Genomic DNA, 17,733 nt, shown 5'->3' with positions numbered 1-17,733 from the left:
CAAGACTTTTTTTTTTTAAGTCTCAGATTGTTTCAGCATAAAATATTGTGTTTTTCAGAAATCTAAGTGATAATCACAACCTAGAAAAATTACCAAATGAGGTCTTCCAGGGAGCCAATGGACCTGTTGTTTTGTAAGTAGCAGTTGGATAACATTTTTCTCATTACTGACTCCTTAGAAAAGGTCAGAGAAGAACATATGAATGCCAGTCTGGATTTCAACATCTTGCAAACCTTGGAGGCCAAGACCAGAGGTCTAGCTCTGAATTTTTAAAAAAGGAAGCCATAACTGAAATATCAGTCTAGAACTTTTATTTTCACTTTGTTCTCAAGTTTTTGAGAGTATTGAAGGTGAGAGATTTAGATCCAGGTTCATAAACTGGATCAAGAGAGGAGTCATTCTGCTTTGTTTTTTCTGCTAAAGAAAAGGCTTTTGGTTTTCTGTTTGAGCAAAATCAAGACCAGGTGAGTGGTTCTTAGTGCTGAAATCTGAATTACTTGCCACTGAAGATCTTCCCCTGCATCTGTGCAGCTTGATTCTGAAGCAAAATTCCCATCCCACAGGGATGGGAATTGGGATAGGTATGAGATACATCCCACACAGTTACAGCAGGATGTTCTTGGTGGGTGATGAGCTGGGATTTGAGAACTCAGCAGTAGAAATTCAGCAGTAGGATGCTCATGGATCTCATCCACCATTACCTCAAGCCACAGTTTGCCATAGGCTCCAAAAATATATGAGCTTGCACAGCTGCCTGTGTTTCTGAGCACAACCCACCACACGTAAGGGCTGCAAGAGAGATGTGAGGTTCTTTTTTCATCTCACTGATTCATTGGAACCTCTCTCTCTTTGCATCCACCCTCGTTGTCCAGAAAGGGCTAAAAGTCACCCTGAACAAGTGAGAGGGGTCATTGGAGCTGTTGGAAGATTTTGCACAGATGCTAGAGTGGTTGCACATCTGAAAAGGATGGACAAAAAATGTCTGATTAACCTTCAGTCGAGTCCAGAGCTCATCTGAAGGCCTCATTTTCCACTGTGTGATGGTCAGTGCACCTGTGATATAAAGAGCTGGGCTTACTGCACTCTGCTCCACTTCCATTGTTTCTTCAAAGCATCTTCTTTTATTGGAAAAGGCTGTCACTGGAGCATCTTTGAATCAGTAATATCTTAGGTGTTTCTTTGGGAAATCATTGTTTCCTGTAGCAAAAAGTAAGTGCATTTTCTTTGCAGGCTATACTTGATACAATCATATTCTGGAGGTTTATCAAATTGATTTGCCTGTAGTTGAAATTCATTTGATAGTTCAATTTCTAACACTGAGTTATTTGTGTAAAAAGTTTTCTGTTCCATTACCAATACCATGGATGGGAAATTACCTTTTTATCCTGGCTGAGATCATGAGAGAAGAGCCTTCTTACTCATCCATCACCAGGGATGTGCTTTCACTTGTGGAAATGATTGACCCATAATCATATCTTTTCTGGGACAAATCATATTTTTGCTGTTGCTGCAATCAAATCCATGTTGCAGACTGCAGTGTTCTAATAGAATGAATATCAAGGTGGTTTAACTCTTGATCTTCCCGAACCAGAGTTAAGGAGTCAATTAATGCCAACTTCTATTTTATAATTCATCATATTAAAGTAATGTGAAAGAAACACAAACACAAATAGACAGCACCAATCACAGGCCTTGTGCAGGCTACAGAGCTTCACAAATTAATTCCTCTCTCAGACTTACAGCTCTTGGCTGAATTAGAATCTCTCTTTGGGAAAGACATCAAATTTTGAGTTAAAGGATTTCAGCATTGATAGTAGGCCAGGAAATCAAATAGCTAATAAACCCCACAACTATACATATTCCTTCCATACAGATATACACTCTGTTTCCAACTTGAAGTTTCATAGCTTCAATTTTCAGCTGCACTATTTCATTTAATTGTCTGCAGCTCCTCTCAGAGCTGTCGTGGCTTGCACCAGCCTTTGCTGGTGTCCTTAGTTCTCTGGCTGTGTCCTGGCTCAGTGCAGAGTGAGGCATGGCTGTGGCCCATCCCACCCTTGCAATTTTTCTTCATTGGTAATCCCACATGTGGAGGCTGCAGGAGAGCTCCAGTAGATCCCCAGCTCCTCAGCTGAGCCCCTGAAGTGCAGCAGAGATCAGTTTAGATACAAGCACAAAGAAAATTGTTCTCCCCAGTCTGCCTATCCTGCTCTGATTTCTGCTCCAGGAGCTATTTTCACCATTTCTGTAGGTGTCTTTCAGACCTCATTAGCTGGTCAGTACTTCTGCTAATCCAACAGAGACTCCCAGAGGGAAAGGGAGGTGATTGGAGGAGAAGGTAGATTCATTTTGCTGTTCCTGCACCAGCTGCTGTCAAGGCTGATGACTCACAGCCAAGCAACAATAACACAAGAACACGTATTCAATTGCTGATGCCTTCTGGTTTGATTTCCTACTGCCACTTTATAATCTTGTTCATCAGGCTTATTTAATTTATCAAGCCTCTAACTAGAGAACAGCATCCCAAAGAACCTCTGTGCTGAGGTGTGTGTGGCAACTCAGTGGAGTAATTTACTAAACCACCTGCACAATGTCTGTGTTTGCTTTTTGGGGCTTTTCAGTGGTGTATCCATAGCTGTCCCTCACAGACATACTGAAAAAACCCCACAGGGGTATGCAAAGCACTTTCCCTAATTCACATCTGTTTATGTGTGATAATGAGCATAAAAAGAAAAGTTTCTTAAATAAGAAGTAACAAGTTTTTGTGGGAAAACTATTGAATATCTTTCAGACTATTTAGAGATGATGAAAGATTCAGAAAACTTTTAGGTATTTTTAAGTGCTGTCCCTATTCATATTTATTTCCACACAGTGTAAAATCAATTTGGATGCAGTAATGCTTTTTAGCTAATAAGCCAAAGGAAACATTTTTTTTTCTGTGCTCTTGTTCAGAACTAAGTTACACATTCTCTTAATGATGCCATGAGAGATGCTGTCTGTGGATTTAAGCAGAAACCTGCTGTTTAGTTTTTGACTCATGAGCACACACTCTGGTGACAGTTTTCATTAGGCAGAGCACTGAGGGCAGCAGTCAGCACGAGTGAAGATTGAGGCTGCTCATTGCAGCCTAATTGCCTCTTCAAGCATCCAAGGTAGAAATCGATGGCCCAAAATTTCTCATCGGCTGCCAGGTTTAGCTCCTGTAGAAACAGGCCCAGGACCTCAGGACCTCTTCTGTGAGAAGTGTGGCTTCTCTCAGCCTGCCCTGCAGAAGTTCACAGCACTTTGGAATACACCAGTCTGTCTTCTGTAGAAGCCACGGCCCCAGCTGGGGCAGTGGAGTGGGGTTTGTGTTTGCTCCTCTCTGCCACAGCCCATTGTCCAGCTATTGAAGGTGACACATTCCTTCAGAGCCTGGATGTGAAGGCTCAACTGTGGGCACAAGATGGGCACAAAGATCATCTTAACCAATTTTATAAACTGCTTCATCATCTGCCTATGAAATTCTTAGGCTTGGCTGGTGCTCAAGCAGAGCTCTTTCCTGGTACTAATTTTTCTTTCTCGACCAGAGAACAGAGGTGCAAATGTGTGTGTGGTACATAGCAACCATCTAAACTTTATTACATGCTGCTAAAACCTGCTCTCCCCCTCAAATGGCACAACTCTCCTGTATTAACGTGATAATAAAAACAATTTGTGCATGTTGGGTGAGAGATCAAATAAAATGTCCGGACATCACACTGTCAAAGATGAACTGGAAACTGTACCTTTGAGGGGACATGGAGAAAACTGGAAATATTGTCAGTCCAATTCCTTGATTAGGGAGAATTCTTTTCTTGGAGAATAAAGAGCAGAGCAGCCTCAGCAAACACTGCATCCTGGATCAGTCTCAGGCTGTGAGAGCACAGGGCTTAAAGGAGGAAGAATGATTTTGTGCAATTCACTTTTACCTTTGCTCTTCAGAGGAAGGAGTTGATCTCAGGCTCTCATGATCTGAGGGACATGGTTTGTGTCCCAGTAAGGGAAATGCAGAGATGTTTTGCCCCAGCTGCTACAGTCTGGAGCCATGGGGATGGATTTTCTCTTAGCCTGGAGATGGAGCACCCTTGGTCCTTCTTCCCTTCCTTCACTTGCATGGCACAAGTCAAGATTAAGTGTATGCAGAACATGTTTCCTTTTAAAAGCCCTTTTAATGCTCTCTTTAGTTCATTCATGGCTGCTGATTCTATCACTGCCTCTGATAGCCTGCCCCACAGTAATTGCCTTCACATAAACACCTCTCCCAACCTCCTGCAGTCGTGCCCCTTCCTTTGCTTCAGTCTCTAAACCTCCAAGAAGGTTTTGTTGGGATTTTTTTGTTCCTAACAGGCTGAACAATGCCACCCCTGTCTCTCTTTAATGTTTTTCTTCCTAATGAGTACAAAATCTGATATCCCCAACCTGTATTCACATGTGAGCTTCTCTCTTTGTGTTTATTGCCTTTTCCACAGCAGCCTTCCCATGATGTGATGTTCATATAGCAAACTTCTATTGTGATTTCATCAGCCATGTTTTTTGTCCTTTAACAGTATTATGGGATGATTGCTGCAATTTCTGGGTATTTACTAAACCCAGCATCATATTGCAGTATTTACTAAACCCAGCATCATATTGCAGTAATAGTTTATGTGCCTGCTAATTTTTATCCAGAACATTATGGTATTTTTTTTCTTTTGTTCTCACAGACTAACACCACTTGATTGTTGTTTGCAATGGATATTACCTCAGTTTGCTGGAGGAACACCTAATTTAGCACTGGATCATCTTTTCAGTGTAGATTTCCAGCTGATCTGTTTCCAGTCACTACTCACAGAATGAGTAGGACAGTCTAAAACACATATCCATTGTTTAGCAGAAGTAAATTTGCTTTTTACCAAGATTTTCATATGTTTTCTTAAAGGGATATTTCCAGCACGAAAATCAGTTTCCTGCCAAGTCATGGATTAGAACTCATTAAGAAGCTAAGAGCAAGGTCTACATACAATTTAAAAAAGCTTCCTGACTTAAGCAAATTTAGATCTTTGATTGAGGCAAACTTCACCTATCCTAGCCATTGCTGTGCATTTACAAACTGGAAAAGACAAAAGTAAGTGATTTAATTTGTTTTTCTTTCTGGTGCTTTTCAGCAGTTGATAGTGAATTAAATAAAATTCCTCAAAATGTGGATAGAAAAGGTCTCTTCAGTGCAGGTAAGTAAATGGATGGAAATAAATGAATACACAGTACATGTAGGTTTATGCATGCTACACAGTGCACTGCCTCTCCATTGCAGGAAATTATTAAATTTTTACGTCATCAGCACTTTCCCCAGACACAACTCTGCCCTCACCTGTCATAAATCCATCTTTCACTGGAACCAGCCTGGAGCCACACTGAAGACATTAACCAGGAAACATTTGACAACTCTTTCAGAAGGTAACTGGAGGGAAGGCTGTATTAGTAGAGAAGCTGTTCAACACTTGTTCATCAGTCCAGGAGGGCAACAGGACCACTGAGTGATCCCAAACTCTTCTTTCTGAAAGCCTCATTGATGTTGGAGCACTGCCCAGCCAAGCATCACAGATACATTATCTGTTGAGTTCACATTCACAGCAATTTGGGACGTGTTTTCTGAGCAGATCCATTTCACACAAATCAACAGAGCATGGTGGGAGGCTAAGGTGCCTTTTTAGACTCCAAAGGCAATTTTCCATGCTGTTTTTAATTTTCTATTACCAAGTTTCTGTGAAGCTTCAGGTAACAGGGATTCTCATTGAGTATTTTCCTCTCAGTCATGCAGTCTTGAAATGTTCACGTTTAGTAGTTAATGAACCTCCTGAATCTGTGCCACTGGAAAACATGAGGAACTGGTACCTACAAAACCCCTTGGTATTGTTTGAAATTCTTCCTTCACTAGATGTCCTGAAAGGCTTGGACTTTGCCACGAGAGAAAGAAAATTATGAACCACGGTTACAATTCAAGACATCATTTTCAGAAGTGGCATAAAACTTCAAAGAAAAGTAAAACCATGCAGAGAAAGCATAAACTGTTAGTGGCTTCTATTTTAATACACTTTAATAGCCCCTTTTTTTACTTTTAGCATTGTATTGTCTCCAAACAAGGGAAGACAACGGAGTTTGCTGATAGCTAATAAATATAATCTACATGTGTTTATAAAACTGTGTTAAGAGCACAAGTGTGATGGTGGAAACTATAGTGATGACAGAAGTATTTGACAGAATCCATCACCCATTTTTGATCCCAAATGCTAAGTTTTCACTAGAACAGAACTAGATCAGCAGGCGACGTTTTCACACACTTGTGCAGTCTTATGCAGACACGGTGGCTGGTGGTTTCTAAGCAGAAATGGGTCCAGTCCTTCCAGAACTGGTGGCAAAGTGTTATTATCCAATGAAAACATGTTTAGTTCTGGATGTGCAAAGGAACACTGATATCACTCTGATTCATATTTTCAAAGGTATTTGGCTTCTGGGCTGCTTGAGCCTAATCAGGACCCAAATCCCAGAATCCACCCCTTAAATTAGGCAACTGGACTTTTCAAAAACAAAGAGTTGCTATTGAAGGGAAGCTACAGGAGGAAATAGTCCTGACCCTGTGGTAAGGTCTCAGTATCTAGTCCTCTCATCTGGGCTTTGGAAAACTTCAATGCCTTATAACTGAAGTCCACAGCACTCACTTCCCCCTTAATACAGCCCTGCTTTTGGAAGCCTTTCCCTGGCTAGCAAGAAGGCAAGGAGAGCACAACACAGCCCTTTCCACAGCCTGGGTTAGTGTAATTCTGCAAAGAAATGCCAAGAAACCTGTGAAGAGCTCACATAGCCCCAGTGTGGATGTTCGAGGCTGGGCTGGAACACCATGCCATGGTGGGGCTGCTTCTGGAGCAAGTCTGGCCACAACTCCACCTCCTGTGTCAGCAGAACCAAATTGAGCATATTTATCCATGCCTTTAACAGTTACCATTTGTATTTTCTACCAAACATTAGGCATAAATGCAAAATTATGAGAGCCTATTACTTAGAAGAACTCTTCCTGTGTGCTTCTTTTTAACACAATTAAAAATTTTCATTTCTTTCACACAGCTATGTCTCTTGTACTGAACTTGGTGTGAAACTGAGATCCTCTCTCCAGATTAAAGAGAGAAAGTGGATGCATGTGTTTGGTTTGAAGACTGAAAGTATTACCATACACTTCAGCAGAGATTAGTCACACATACAGTAGCTACACCCTCTTTCATTTCAAAGCAGTTTTCATGACAGCTGGCACAAGCTGCGTGTGCACTGAAGGCTGCTCAGGCTGTTTAGAAGTTATTAATAGTTTGCATAGTGCTTGATCACACAATGTGTAATATTCCTTTGGTGAGAGCTGTGCTTGGCTCAGAGCAGCAGGCATTGCATGTGGTGGTGCGAGCCCTGGTGATACCTGGCTTGCCATGCACCTTCACAGGAGAGGGTCATTCCTTGTGGCCATTTGGCTCACTAAATACTTCCAGGCAGTCCAGGGAGTACAAAAAGTGCATTTCTAAGGATCACAGCAGCAGCTGGTGTTCACATGAGAACTCTGGGAAGGAATTAAGTCAGGGATGTGCGGCCCCTTTCTGGCTGCCCGTTCATGTTTGATTTCCCCTTTTTGAGACTTCTGCAGCACTCAAATCCCTAGATAAAATAAGTTACCATAGTGGATCATGCTCAATCACCTCTCCAAAAACTGTCTGCAGCAACAAACAGGTGCTGTTGTGATAATGGAAAGTTTAAACCTGTTACAGCAAGAGTGCTTTCTAAGTTTTGGAGGATGTCACATCAAGCACATTTCTGTCAGACTAAGAAATACAATTAAAATATAAGACAGTTTTGATTTTTTTTTTTTTTGTCATTCTAATAAGGGTTACATGCTAAATATTGACCTGTAGTTTGAATAATGTGGTGCTGGCCTGAGAAAAGGTAAGCTGCATTCTTAAGACAAGTCTAGTACAATATGTTGAACTCCCCTCACGTTTTTCTGTGACTGGAAAATAATATCCTTGAAGTATGGATAGGGCAGAGGCCGGATGTTAAAACCCTCAACTTGACATAGGCCATTAGGAACTTCAGCAAGATTTTGGCTTTCTTTGACATAAAGATCACCTTCTGCCCAAAAGAATGGCATTGATATGACTCTGTCCTTACACTTGATCGTTATTCTTTGGAGGAGCTGTCACTTGAAATCCTACTTTTTCAAAAAATGTGGCAGCATCAGGAATGGTGTTTGGGCCTCATCTCACAAGAACATACTATCAGTTGCTCACAACTCACTTAATGGCACTTTTTGGTGAGGATGATTGGCTTGAGATAGGACTTATTACAGAACACAGGTCAAGACTATTTATTCTGCTGAGCATGTTTCTCAGCACACAACATCCTGCTGCCAGCAGATCCAGATAAGGTGCATAAAATAACAACTTAAATAACAACTTGTACAAAGGTAGTAATTTTTGTTTATTTTTGCCAGAGCACTCTGCCAATTTCAGTTTTGTTCTCTAAGTTGCCCTTTCTGCAGTTTATTTTTCTAGTTTACTTGAGCAAAATAATATTGAACAGTAAGGAAATTTTACAAAGAGAGGGAATGAATTAACTGTGTGATGACACCCATGGTTGCAATAAGAAGCAAGGACCCACACATCCCTTGGAAAGTAATGTTTTAACTTGTTGCTCTGAGTGCACTGCACAGCCCAAAGGGTGAGAAAGAGAGAGCAAAGATATGACAAAGAGTCAGTATCAGAGGATGGCTCTTCCTTCCCTTGGGAGTTTCATCCTACCTGTCCCCAATACAGAGAACCAGCAGGACACTCCCCATTGCCCTTCCCTGGAGCAAAAACCTTATTCCTTGGGACCCTGCTTTTATTTTACTGGCTGTAAAAATAAGGCAAGAATTAATGAATTGTAATCATCATAAATATTTAATTGTCCTTACAAATCCCTCTTGCCTGGGTATTTATTTAAGTCCAGGCAGTACCTCCAAAATTTTAGAAAAAGTTTATTTTTGCCTCATGCTGAGAAATGATTGGCTACAAACATTTCCCTCGGTTCATTTTCAAAAAACCACCAACTGCTGTAGCTTTCAGTGCCCCCAAGTGCCTGTTGCACTAAAAAATGAGGGACTTTTTCTCTGTTATTGCTCCTTGGAAGCCTTTATTCCCTTTCAGCCAGAGAACTGTTGATATATTGATCAATACTCTGGACCCTTCACTCATCCTTATGCGAGTAGAACACAGGAGAGCAAAATGTAATGCCTTGTTATTGCTACTGTGACCTTCCTAGTGAATATTTGACCTCACAGAAAATCAGTTTTCTCACTCAGTTGACAGGCAAGATAAAAAATATTGATAATAGTAGAGGATGTTCAGAATCTCATAGGAAATGTCCCTCACCTTCTGGTGCTGGACCTTCATTAGTTTTCCTTTCTTGCAGACCCTTTAAACTCAATTTTCAGAAGATGTAGTGAGTGCAGAAAGTCAAAAGATAAAATTAGGTTACAAAGAAGAATTCTCCCTTTTAAGCTGCTACCAGTTGTTAAAAATTTCAACTTTACTTGCCTAGAGAGTTCTTCTCTCAACTGTACTCAGAGTCAGCGTGGAAGATAAGCTGGGATCCTGTCCTAGAAATTACACACCTAAACTGCAGTCTGGCTTGTAGCTGAATGTAGGCAGAGCTGAACTGGGTTGTTTTTACAACAAAATGTCAAGTATTTTATTCCATAACTCAGATTAGGTCTGCATCCAAAACTGTGGATGCAAGTTCATGGGACAACCAAATTCTAAGGCAGCCAAAGAGCTGTTGTAAAAACTCACCATTCATTATATGTTTATATTTGATATTTCTTGATATTTATGATCTTGTTGGAGCTGATCATCTTTCTATCATCAGCCAAAATATTTGTTTCTTCTGTAGGTCTATGCATGGAGAAGGGCACAGAGCTAATACTCTACAAAATAAAGCCAAACACAAAACTATCAAAAATGCTAGTATTTACTTGTGCTACTTTAAAATCTTAAAATGTTTTAAAAATGCTTTCTGACAGAAACAAATGCAACTACTGTTTCCATTAAAATGTTCAGTTTGGTTTGTTTTGGTTTGGTTTGGTTTGGTTTGATTTGGTTTGATTTTGCTTCACTTCACTTGATTTCTAATCCACTTATTTTAAAAAACAGTTTTTAAGATAAATGGTCTCCTGTGCTTTGTGTTTCTGTTGGCATCTGTCATCTAGAGATTATCTGGAATCCTGCATGAATTTATTTCTGCTATTTACTTGTGTTACTGGCTAATCACTAATACGATATGAGATACTAAAAAGGAACAGCACAAAATGGAGTTATGTGCCCTGGCAGAGTTACAAGATGGTGGTGGTCGAAACCTTTATAAAAGAGGGAATTTGAGAATTCCCAGCTGACTTGAGTCCTTCCTCAAAGCTCAGTCTCACACTGGTGTTCATTGTCATGCATTGCCCCCCCATGCTTGTCAGTGACAGCTTAGGTGAGAAATTCATTTCAGATGAGGAAGGCTTCTTACAGAGTGTGTTATCCAGGTGGATAACTGCATCCTGAGCGTTAGGCAAACATTAGGTTTTCCTTCCCCGTGCAGTTTATGATGTTTCCAAGTCATTTACATGTTCTTGTAGTATTTTATAAATAGGGACCAGCCGCACTATTAATTTCAGGCTCCAGGGTAATCTATATAATCAGCTAACCAGAAAAACTGTGCTGTTAATGGAAACTGGAGGATTTTGTGTTTGTTTTTTACCTCATACTGTGTTTCTTATCTTCCAACTCTACTCTTTTTACAATTTCAGGACCGAATTACATCCGATATGTAGCATATCTCAGGTGAAGCAAGACTTTGAGGAGAAGCCTGGCAAAAAACTACAGAGAAGGTCTGCAGCTGAAGATTATTTTTCCAACTATGGCATAGGATTTGACCCAGCAGAGAATGAATTTGACTACGGTTTATGCAATGAAGTAGTTAATGTAGCCTGCTCTCCTAAACCTGATGCTTTCAACCCATGTGAAGATATCATGGGATACAACATTCTGAGAGTCCTGATATGGTTCATCAACATTTTAGCCATTACTGGGAACACTGTTGTCCTCATTATTTTAATAAGCAGTCAATACAAACTCACCGTCCCTCGCTTTCTGATGTGCAACCTTGCCTTTGCAGACCTCTGCATAGGGATCTACCTGCTGTTTATTGCCTCTGTAGACATCCAGACCAAAAGCCAGTACTACAACTATGCCATAGACTGGCAGACCGGGGCAGGATGCAACGCTGCAGGGTTTTTCACGGTGTTTGCCAGCGAGCTGTCGGTGTACACGCTGACGGTGATCACCCTGGAGCGCTGGCACACCATCACCTACGCCATGCAGCTGGACCGCAAGCTGCGCCTGCGCCACGCCGTGACCATCATGGTTTTTGGCTGGGTGTTTGCCTTCACAGTAGCGCTCCTTCCCATATTTGGGGTCAGCAGCTACATGAAGGTCAGCATCTGCCTGCCCATGGATATAGAGACACCCTTTGCCCAGGCTTACGTTATGTTTCTCCTGGTGCTGAACGTGCTGGCGTTCGTGGTCATCTGCGTCTGCTACACCTGCATCTACTTCACCGTGCGCAACCCCAACGTTGTCTCCTCCAACAGCGACACCAAGATCGCCAAGCGCATGGCCATACTCATCTTCACCGACTTCCTCTGCATGGCACCAATATCCTTCTTTGCCATATCCGCCTCGCTCAAGGTTCCTCTCATCACAGTGACCAACTCCAAGATCCTGCTGGTTTTGTTTTACCCCATCAACTCCTGCGCAAACCCCTTCCTCTACGCCATTTTCACCAAGACTTTCCGCAGGGATTTCTTCATTCTCCTGAGCAAGTTTGGTTGCTGTGAAATGCAAGCCCAGATTTACAGAACAGAGATCTCCTCGTCTGCTCATACTTTCCACACAAGAAATGGCCATTGCCCCCCTGCATCAAAAAACGGTGATGGCACTATATATTCTTTGGTTCCCCTGAACCACTTGAACTGAAATGCTTGCATAAATTTGTGTCTGAGGCAGTGTGCTAATCACTTGCAAGTATGTGAATTTGAATAATGACTTCAGCATAACATGCAAGCTTGTTTTTTATGAAAAGAAAATTCTTTCCAATTCCCTATTTTTTTGTTCAATGAACAACCATCAGAGATATCATCTTCATCAGTTCTTGAAGAACAAAGTGCCGAAGTGTTCATGTAGAAATGTCTTAAGAAATAAATGAGATCATAAACTGGTATCTCCCAGCATGCAGGCAGAGATTCCCTTCATTCTAGGCAGGTGTTAGTTGCTTATTGAGAATTAAGTGGTGGTTATATACAGTTTAAAAAAAAAAAAAGTAGAACTAATTTCTTTTCCTGTGAATTGTGTTATAGCAATACAGATAATTAGCTTTTTTCATTAATCACATCTCCTGGGGTTACAGGAGACAGAAGGCCAATTTAAGCCCTCCTCCAGCACAGGCTTGCTAGGAATGAGAATATCTCATGATGTTTCCATTTCTGTTGAGCACAGCAGGGAGGCAGGAGGCATCTCCAGCTATGCTGGATCTTTGCAGTTCCACACTGTGTGGACCTGTCTTACCCTGCACAGAAGTGTCACTTTGAGTGGTGTTTGTGTTGGTTTAGACTGGCAGGCTCAGAGAAACCTGTTTCGTCTGAGCTTGTATTAAAGAGTAGGTTTGGTTTAGGGTTTGTTTTCAAGGTAAGAAAGAGCAAGAATGACGGCAAGAGAAAATCCTCATAATCAAAAGGGTGTTCTTTAAAGTTGTTTTCACAAAGTTGAATTCATTTGTGTGTCTGGAAGCCTTGGATATGCCAGCATGGGCCGATGAGCTGCTCCACCAAGACATGTGAGTCAGGTTTGCCATACAACAGCATTTGTGTATTATACTGCCTAGGCTGCACAGAGAACAATGGCACTAGATGTGGCTTTTAAATCCCTGCACAAAAGTTCATGTGAAATCCTAATTTTTTATATACTCCTTTTCGGATTTCTCCTTCCCTTCTAAAAGGAAATCCTTCGTGCACACATTATTACATGCTGGTCCAGATTGGAAGACCTGAAATAAATCACAAGCTGCATATGTTGAAATAACAACCCCACAAAGAAAGAAAGTTAAAAAGAAGAAAGAAAAAAAAATTAATCAAGATTTTCTGATTTTACAGGGGTTTTTACTAACACCTCAATGAACGTACAGACTTTTTACATTATTTGAATATCTAATTTTTGCATGGTTCATCATTCCAAATTACAACAAAAATTCATGGATGGCTAGGGTTTTCTCATGCTGATTATGTGTCTGTGTGTGGATATGTGGGCATAAAGAAAACACCAGGAGAGCAGTCTGGGCTTCATTCCCATCTCACAAACAACTCACAGTTCTGCCCCATGAAATTATAAAAGCTTGGAGTCTCCATGGTTAAATGTGATGTGCTTTAAATGTTTCCTACCTACAGCTCATAAAATTTCAGTAGCAAATCTTGATGCTTCTATCCATAATTTCCCCTGTCATCAGTTTCACATTTCAGCATCTGAATCTTATGTGAATAACAACAGGAGGTGATTATTCATTCAGTCCTAGGCAGGGAAGGAACTATCAGCTCCCTAGTGCATAAAACAGGGGAGATCAAAGACAGTGTGTTTTGGCAGGGGAAATTTCATTACTCAACACAAGTAACACTACCTCCAAGATCCAGGAAAAGGAAGAATGAAAGAGAAAAGTGGAAAAGACACTTCATCTCTGGGAAGATCATCTGACTACTCAGAGGAATCATTTTTTTTTTCACAAATGCTTTATGACATATACTGTGTGCTGGTGTGCAGCCATTAAAACCCATCCTGATGGAAGTGACTGAATGATGATGTTCCAAAATGACAAATAATGTAGTTCTATTTTTAAAGGGTCCTGAATCTATTATTTTCCTAAAAATGAGGGATGTTCTTTGGCAAATACTACCCCACTTTTGATGATAAATATGCAAAATTCTTGCAGCATGCCGTGTCACACGTTTTTTTGGCTGAGCTCTGTCCATTTACCAGGAATGAGACCTGGCAGCTCAGGAAAATGCAGGCACAGTAGTCTAGAAGCCAGTCTAGTAAATCCTCTCACAGATACATCAGGCACATGAGCTTGATACAGACCATCTACTTCATGCAAACCCATTGCCTGGACATTTGCAAAATCAGAACACAGTTAAATATGTTTTTTCTAATTAACATCCCTGAAAAGAAACCTTGCAGGGTTGTGTCTTGTACCCAGAGTCAGACTGTGGCCTGAGATTGAGCCACCTAGCCCATGGGCTTTCCTCCAGAGGACACATGAGCTGATTCTTGAGGAGCAGGTAAAGCCTGCAAAGTTGGACACCATGCCCCATGTAGAACATGTCATCCTGCCCACACAGGCTGCTCAGGAGCTCTGGTGGCAGCTCCAAAGCTGAGAGATTGACTGTGCAGTCACCAAGACAAAATTCTCCCTCTTGCAGTCCGTAGATCTCCTTGGCTTTAGCTATTCTTTTGATTTTAATTTTAAAAATCTTCCAGATTGTGAAGGACGCTGTGTCTTTCCCTGTGTGAGATATTGGTCTTTTTGTATCATTTTTTTATGTGAAGAAAAAAAAATACCTCAGGATACATTTTGTCCATGCTTGTAATGTACAAAAAAAGCCTGTTGGTGTTTGGTGTGGGTTTCCTCAGCTCTTGAACATGTTTATGTTGCAATCTCTAAGCTATTTTACATTTCCCTTTCCGAAATCTATTTTAATAAAACCAATATCAAAACAGAGTGCCTTGAGAACAAGTGTGTGGCCAGAGATATGTTGACAAAGTATGCAATAAATGTTGCTGCTTATCTGGAGAGTTCCATTTGTGCAGTGCAGCCCCCACAGTCAGGTCACTGTGACCTACAGATGAGAGACTCTGCAGAGAAAACCCTCCTGGAGAGTTAACAAAGCACAGAAAGGTGTGCTTGAAACCTCTTCAGCAAATAATACAGGAGGTCTGACCTGTCTTTGTCTTAACAAATCTCTTGTATTAACCCATATTTCTTAGGAAATAAGATATGAACCATTGACAGAACTCAGACAGGCGTGTTTTTTCTCTTTAATTCATATGAACAGCTCTTCTTATGTGATGCATTCTAATTTTTCCCCCTCATTTTTAGAGCCAGAGCTTGTAATTCTCTTTTGTTTAGTATTTTGCTCAAACAAATAAGAGTGTGTCTGTGTGCTCACATATGCTCATGTGAGTAGGAGAGACAGACCAAAGGTAATGAGGAAACTGAATCAAAGCCTAGCTCTGATTCACAGGAAAAAACTGATAATTTGTCTATTATGGGTAGAATTGACATTCATTGTGGCAATTCATTGCATTTTAGTCTTCACCAAGCCCCCAAAAAGGCTGAGTTAAAGAGTTATGATTCTGTTTGCCCTTATGGTGCCATCACCAGAGTGACAAAAAAGAGACTGTGCTGGCAGTGAGGACACAAAAAGCAACTTCTTGATATTTTTGATAGAACTATCATCCCTTCAGGCATGTACCTTGTGGAGAACCCAAACCTGACCTCCCCAATAAACATTCATCAGGTGTTGTGATGGGAAATGAGAAATGGGGCCACTTCAGCTTGGCAGACTAAAAGCAGCATCACAAAAATTACCACCATGGGTAAAGGTAATAGGAGCATCAGGAGCACCTGGTCAAAAGTGCCAATAAAAACAAAATCCTGACTTGGTAGAGAAAATGAACCATGATCCATTTTCTTTACAGCTTTGCTCTGGGGGTTACACAGATATGCCAAGCAGAGTTTGCTCATTAGAAGGCAGGTCTGTGTTTGAGCTTGTTAAGAATTCAAGATGAGATTTGCATCCCATTTAGCAAGTCTTCAAATCATTTGACCACATTTCTTTCCTGTAGATTCCCTCCTAATCATTCCACTGAGGACACAGCAGATAATCTTACATTTAATTTATGCAGCCTTGTTGTTAAGAAGAGTTAATAATGCGAAATGATTTATCCTCAAGGAATAATTTAACCATCCCTCCCCTCCCTGAATGAAAGAACAGAAAATAAAGGTAGGTCTGGTTCAAATGGTCAAGCAAGCACATACAAACCTCCTCACAGATTTGCATCTTTAATGTGGGCATATGCAATCTCCCATGGTGTATGCAAATGGGAATTGCACATACACACTCTTCTTCCCTGAGAGCTTTTGTCTGAGTGCTTGGCTACAAGCACATATTTGAAAGTCTGGGCGTTGTTGCTTTAAAATATTCAAGTACAGGAGTAGGATTTTATAGCTGTCATCTGGATAATTAAACTCTTCATTAACAGTTGTTCACAAACCAGTAGGTGACCTTTAATTAGGGATAAAAGTACTCAGGAATGGATTTCAAACATTAAGAAACTGCAGAGGAGCCCTTTTCCCTCCACTTCTCCAAGTCCATTGAAAATCTTTTGTAAAGCGTTGATTTTCTGAGAGAAATTATGCTGGTGAGACAAAAATATGTTTCCAGGCCCAACTCATCAGATATATGCTTTGTTTAACCTTGCTGTAATTAAAATGTTGTATTTTCTGTTTTCTGCCTCATGCAGAGTTTGCCAAGTGTTACCTGGGTCTTTGTTACCCCAGCCTGAACACCTGCACCAAGTCATATCTCCACCAGAAAAGAACAGGAAAAATCAACAAGTTCACAATGAGAGCAGTGCACAGATGGGAACGTGCTGTATTTGTGAGTGGGTGGAAGATTGCAGGGCAGAATTGAGCAATATGGACATTTCTGTTGAGTCATTTGAATATCCAGTGCTAAAATTCTGCATTAAAGGGGCAGTTTAGCTGAAGTATAGTTCCCAGGAAGAAAGCAATAGAAATTTGCATGGAAAAATCCTATGGAGAGATAAAATTTAAAGGTAAAGTTAAAGTCAGTGGGGTTTAAAAGCGAAATATTGATATGAGAGAGTATGTGCTGTCTCTGGAAAAAGAGATAGCAGCTCCTTTAGGGGCCATCCAGGCACCACACTGCACCAGTCACCTTTGCACTGCAATTCTGTGTATTTATTGTGAGCTACAAATGCCTGATTAGCTCTGATTAGCTTTAAATGCTCACATTTTGTTCTTTTCTTGGCTGTGCTGTGTGGACAGGCACATACCCCTTGGACAGCTATACTCCTGCCTCTTCATTGCCTCAGCTTTACCCCATCTTGTCCCTTTCCACAATGATGGTTTGTGCTGTCTGTGCTTGGAAGTGCTCTGCTTTTACCTGCAGTCATGTAAGGAACAGAATCCACATCCCTTAGAAACATTTCTTCAGAAATCAGCAGCTGAAAGACCAGAACTCTGCTCGTAGCTCTCTGTTCTGGGTGCACAAATCATTTTATGCTGCCCTCCAGGTTCTCTGTCTCTCCTTTTTGGTTATTTGAGTGACTGTTATGAGGATAACTGGCCCTTTGCCGAGCTTGAGACATTCTGCTTTGAAATTGTTGTTGTTTGAGCCAGACAATTGCCAAAAATCAGGGTGATATGAACAGATCCCTCTCTCTGACTCTACATATTCCCTAGACTTTGCTGGGGGGGGAAAAAACCCTAATTTTTACGTAGATGATTCACAATTTTCTTCTCCCACATTGCCAGCTGCATTTTTGTCTT

The 17,733-nt window shown here is 40.9% G+C and overlaps 1 protein-coding gene across 1 annotated transcript in view; it reads left to right on the top strand.

Moving 5' to 3' along the window:
• Window positions 1–14,891, top strand: part of FSHR (follicle stimulating hormone receptor) — an 83,120-nt gene extending 68,229 nt beyond the window's left edge. The window contains 3 exon segments of the mRNA XM_054630022.2: window positions 59–133; window positions 4,940–5,125; window positions 10,862–14,891. Of these exon segments, the coding sequence (XP_054485997.2) occupies window positions 59–133; window positions 4,940–5,125; window positions 10,862–12,089 (1,489 nt within the window). The 3' untranslated portion in view covers window positions 12,090–14,891.
• The last annotated feature ends 2,842 nt before the right edge of the window (window positions 14,892–17,733 follow it).

This window comes from Agelaius phoeniceus, chromosome 3 (genome assembly GCF_051311805.1).
Source record: "Agelaius phoeniceus isolate bAgePho1 chromosome 3, bAgePho1.hap1, whole genome shotgun sequence".
Classification (NCBI taxonomy): Eukaryota; Metazoa; Chordata; class Aves; order Passeriformes; family Icteridae; genus Agelaius; species Agelaius phoeniceus.
This window is presented reverse-complemented; position numbering and strand designations above follow the sequence as displayed.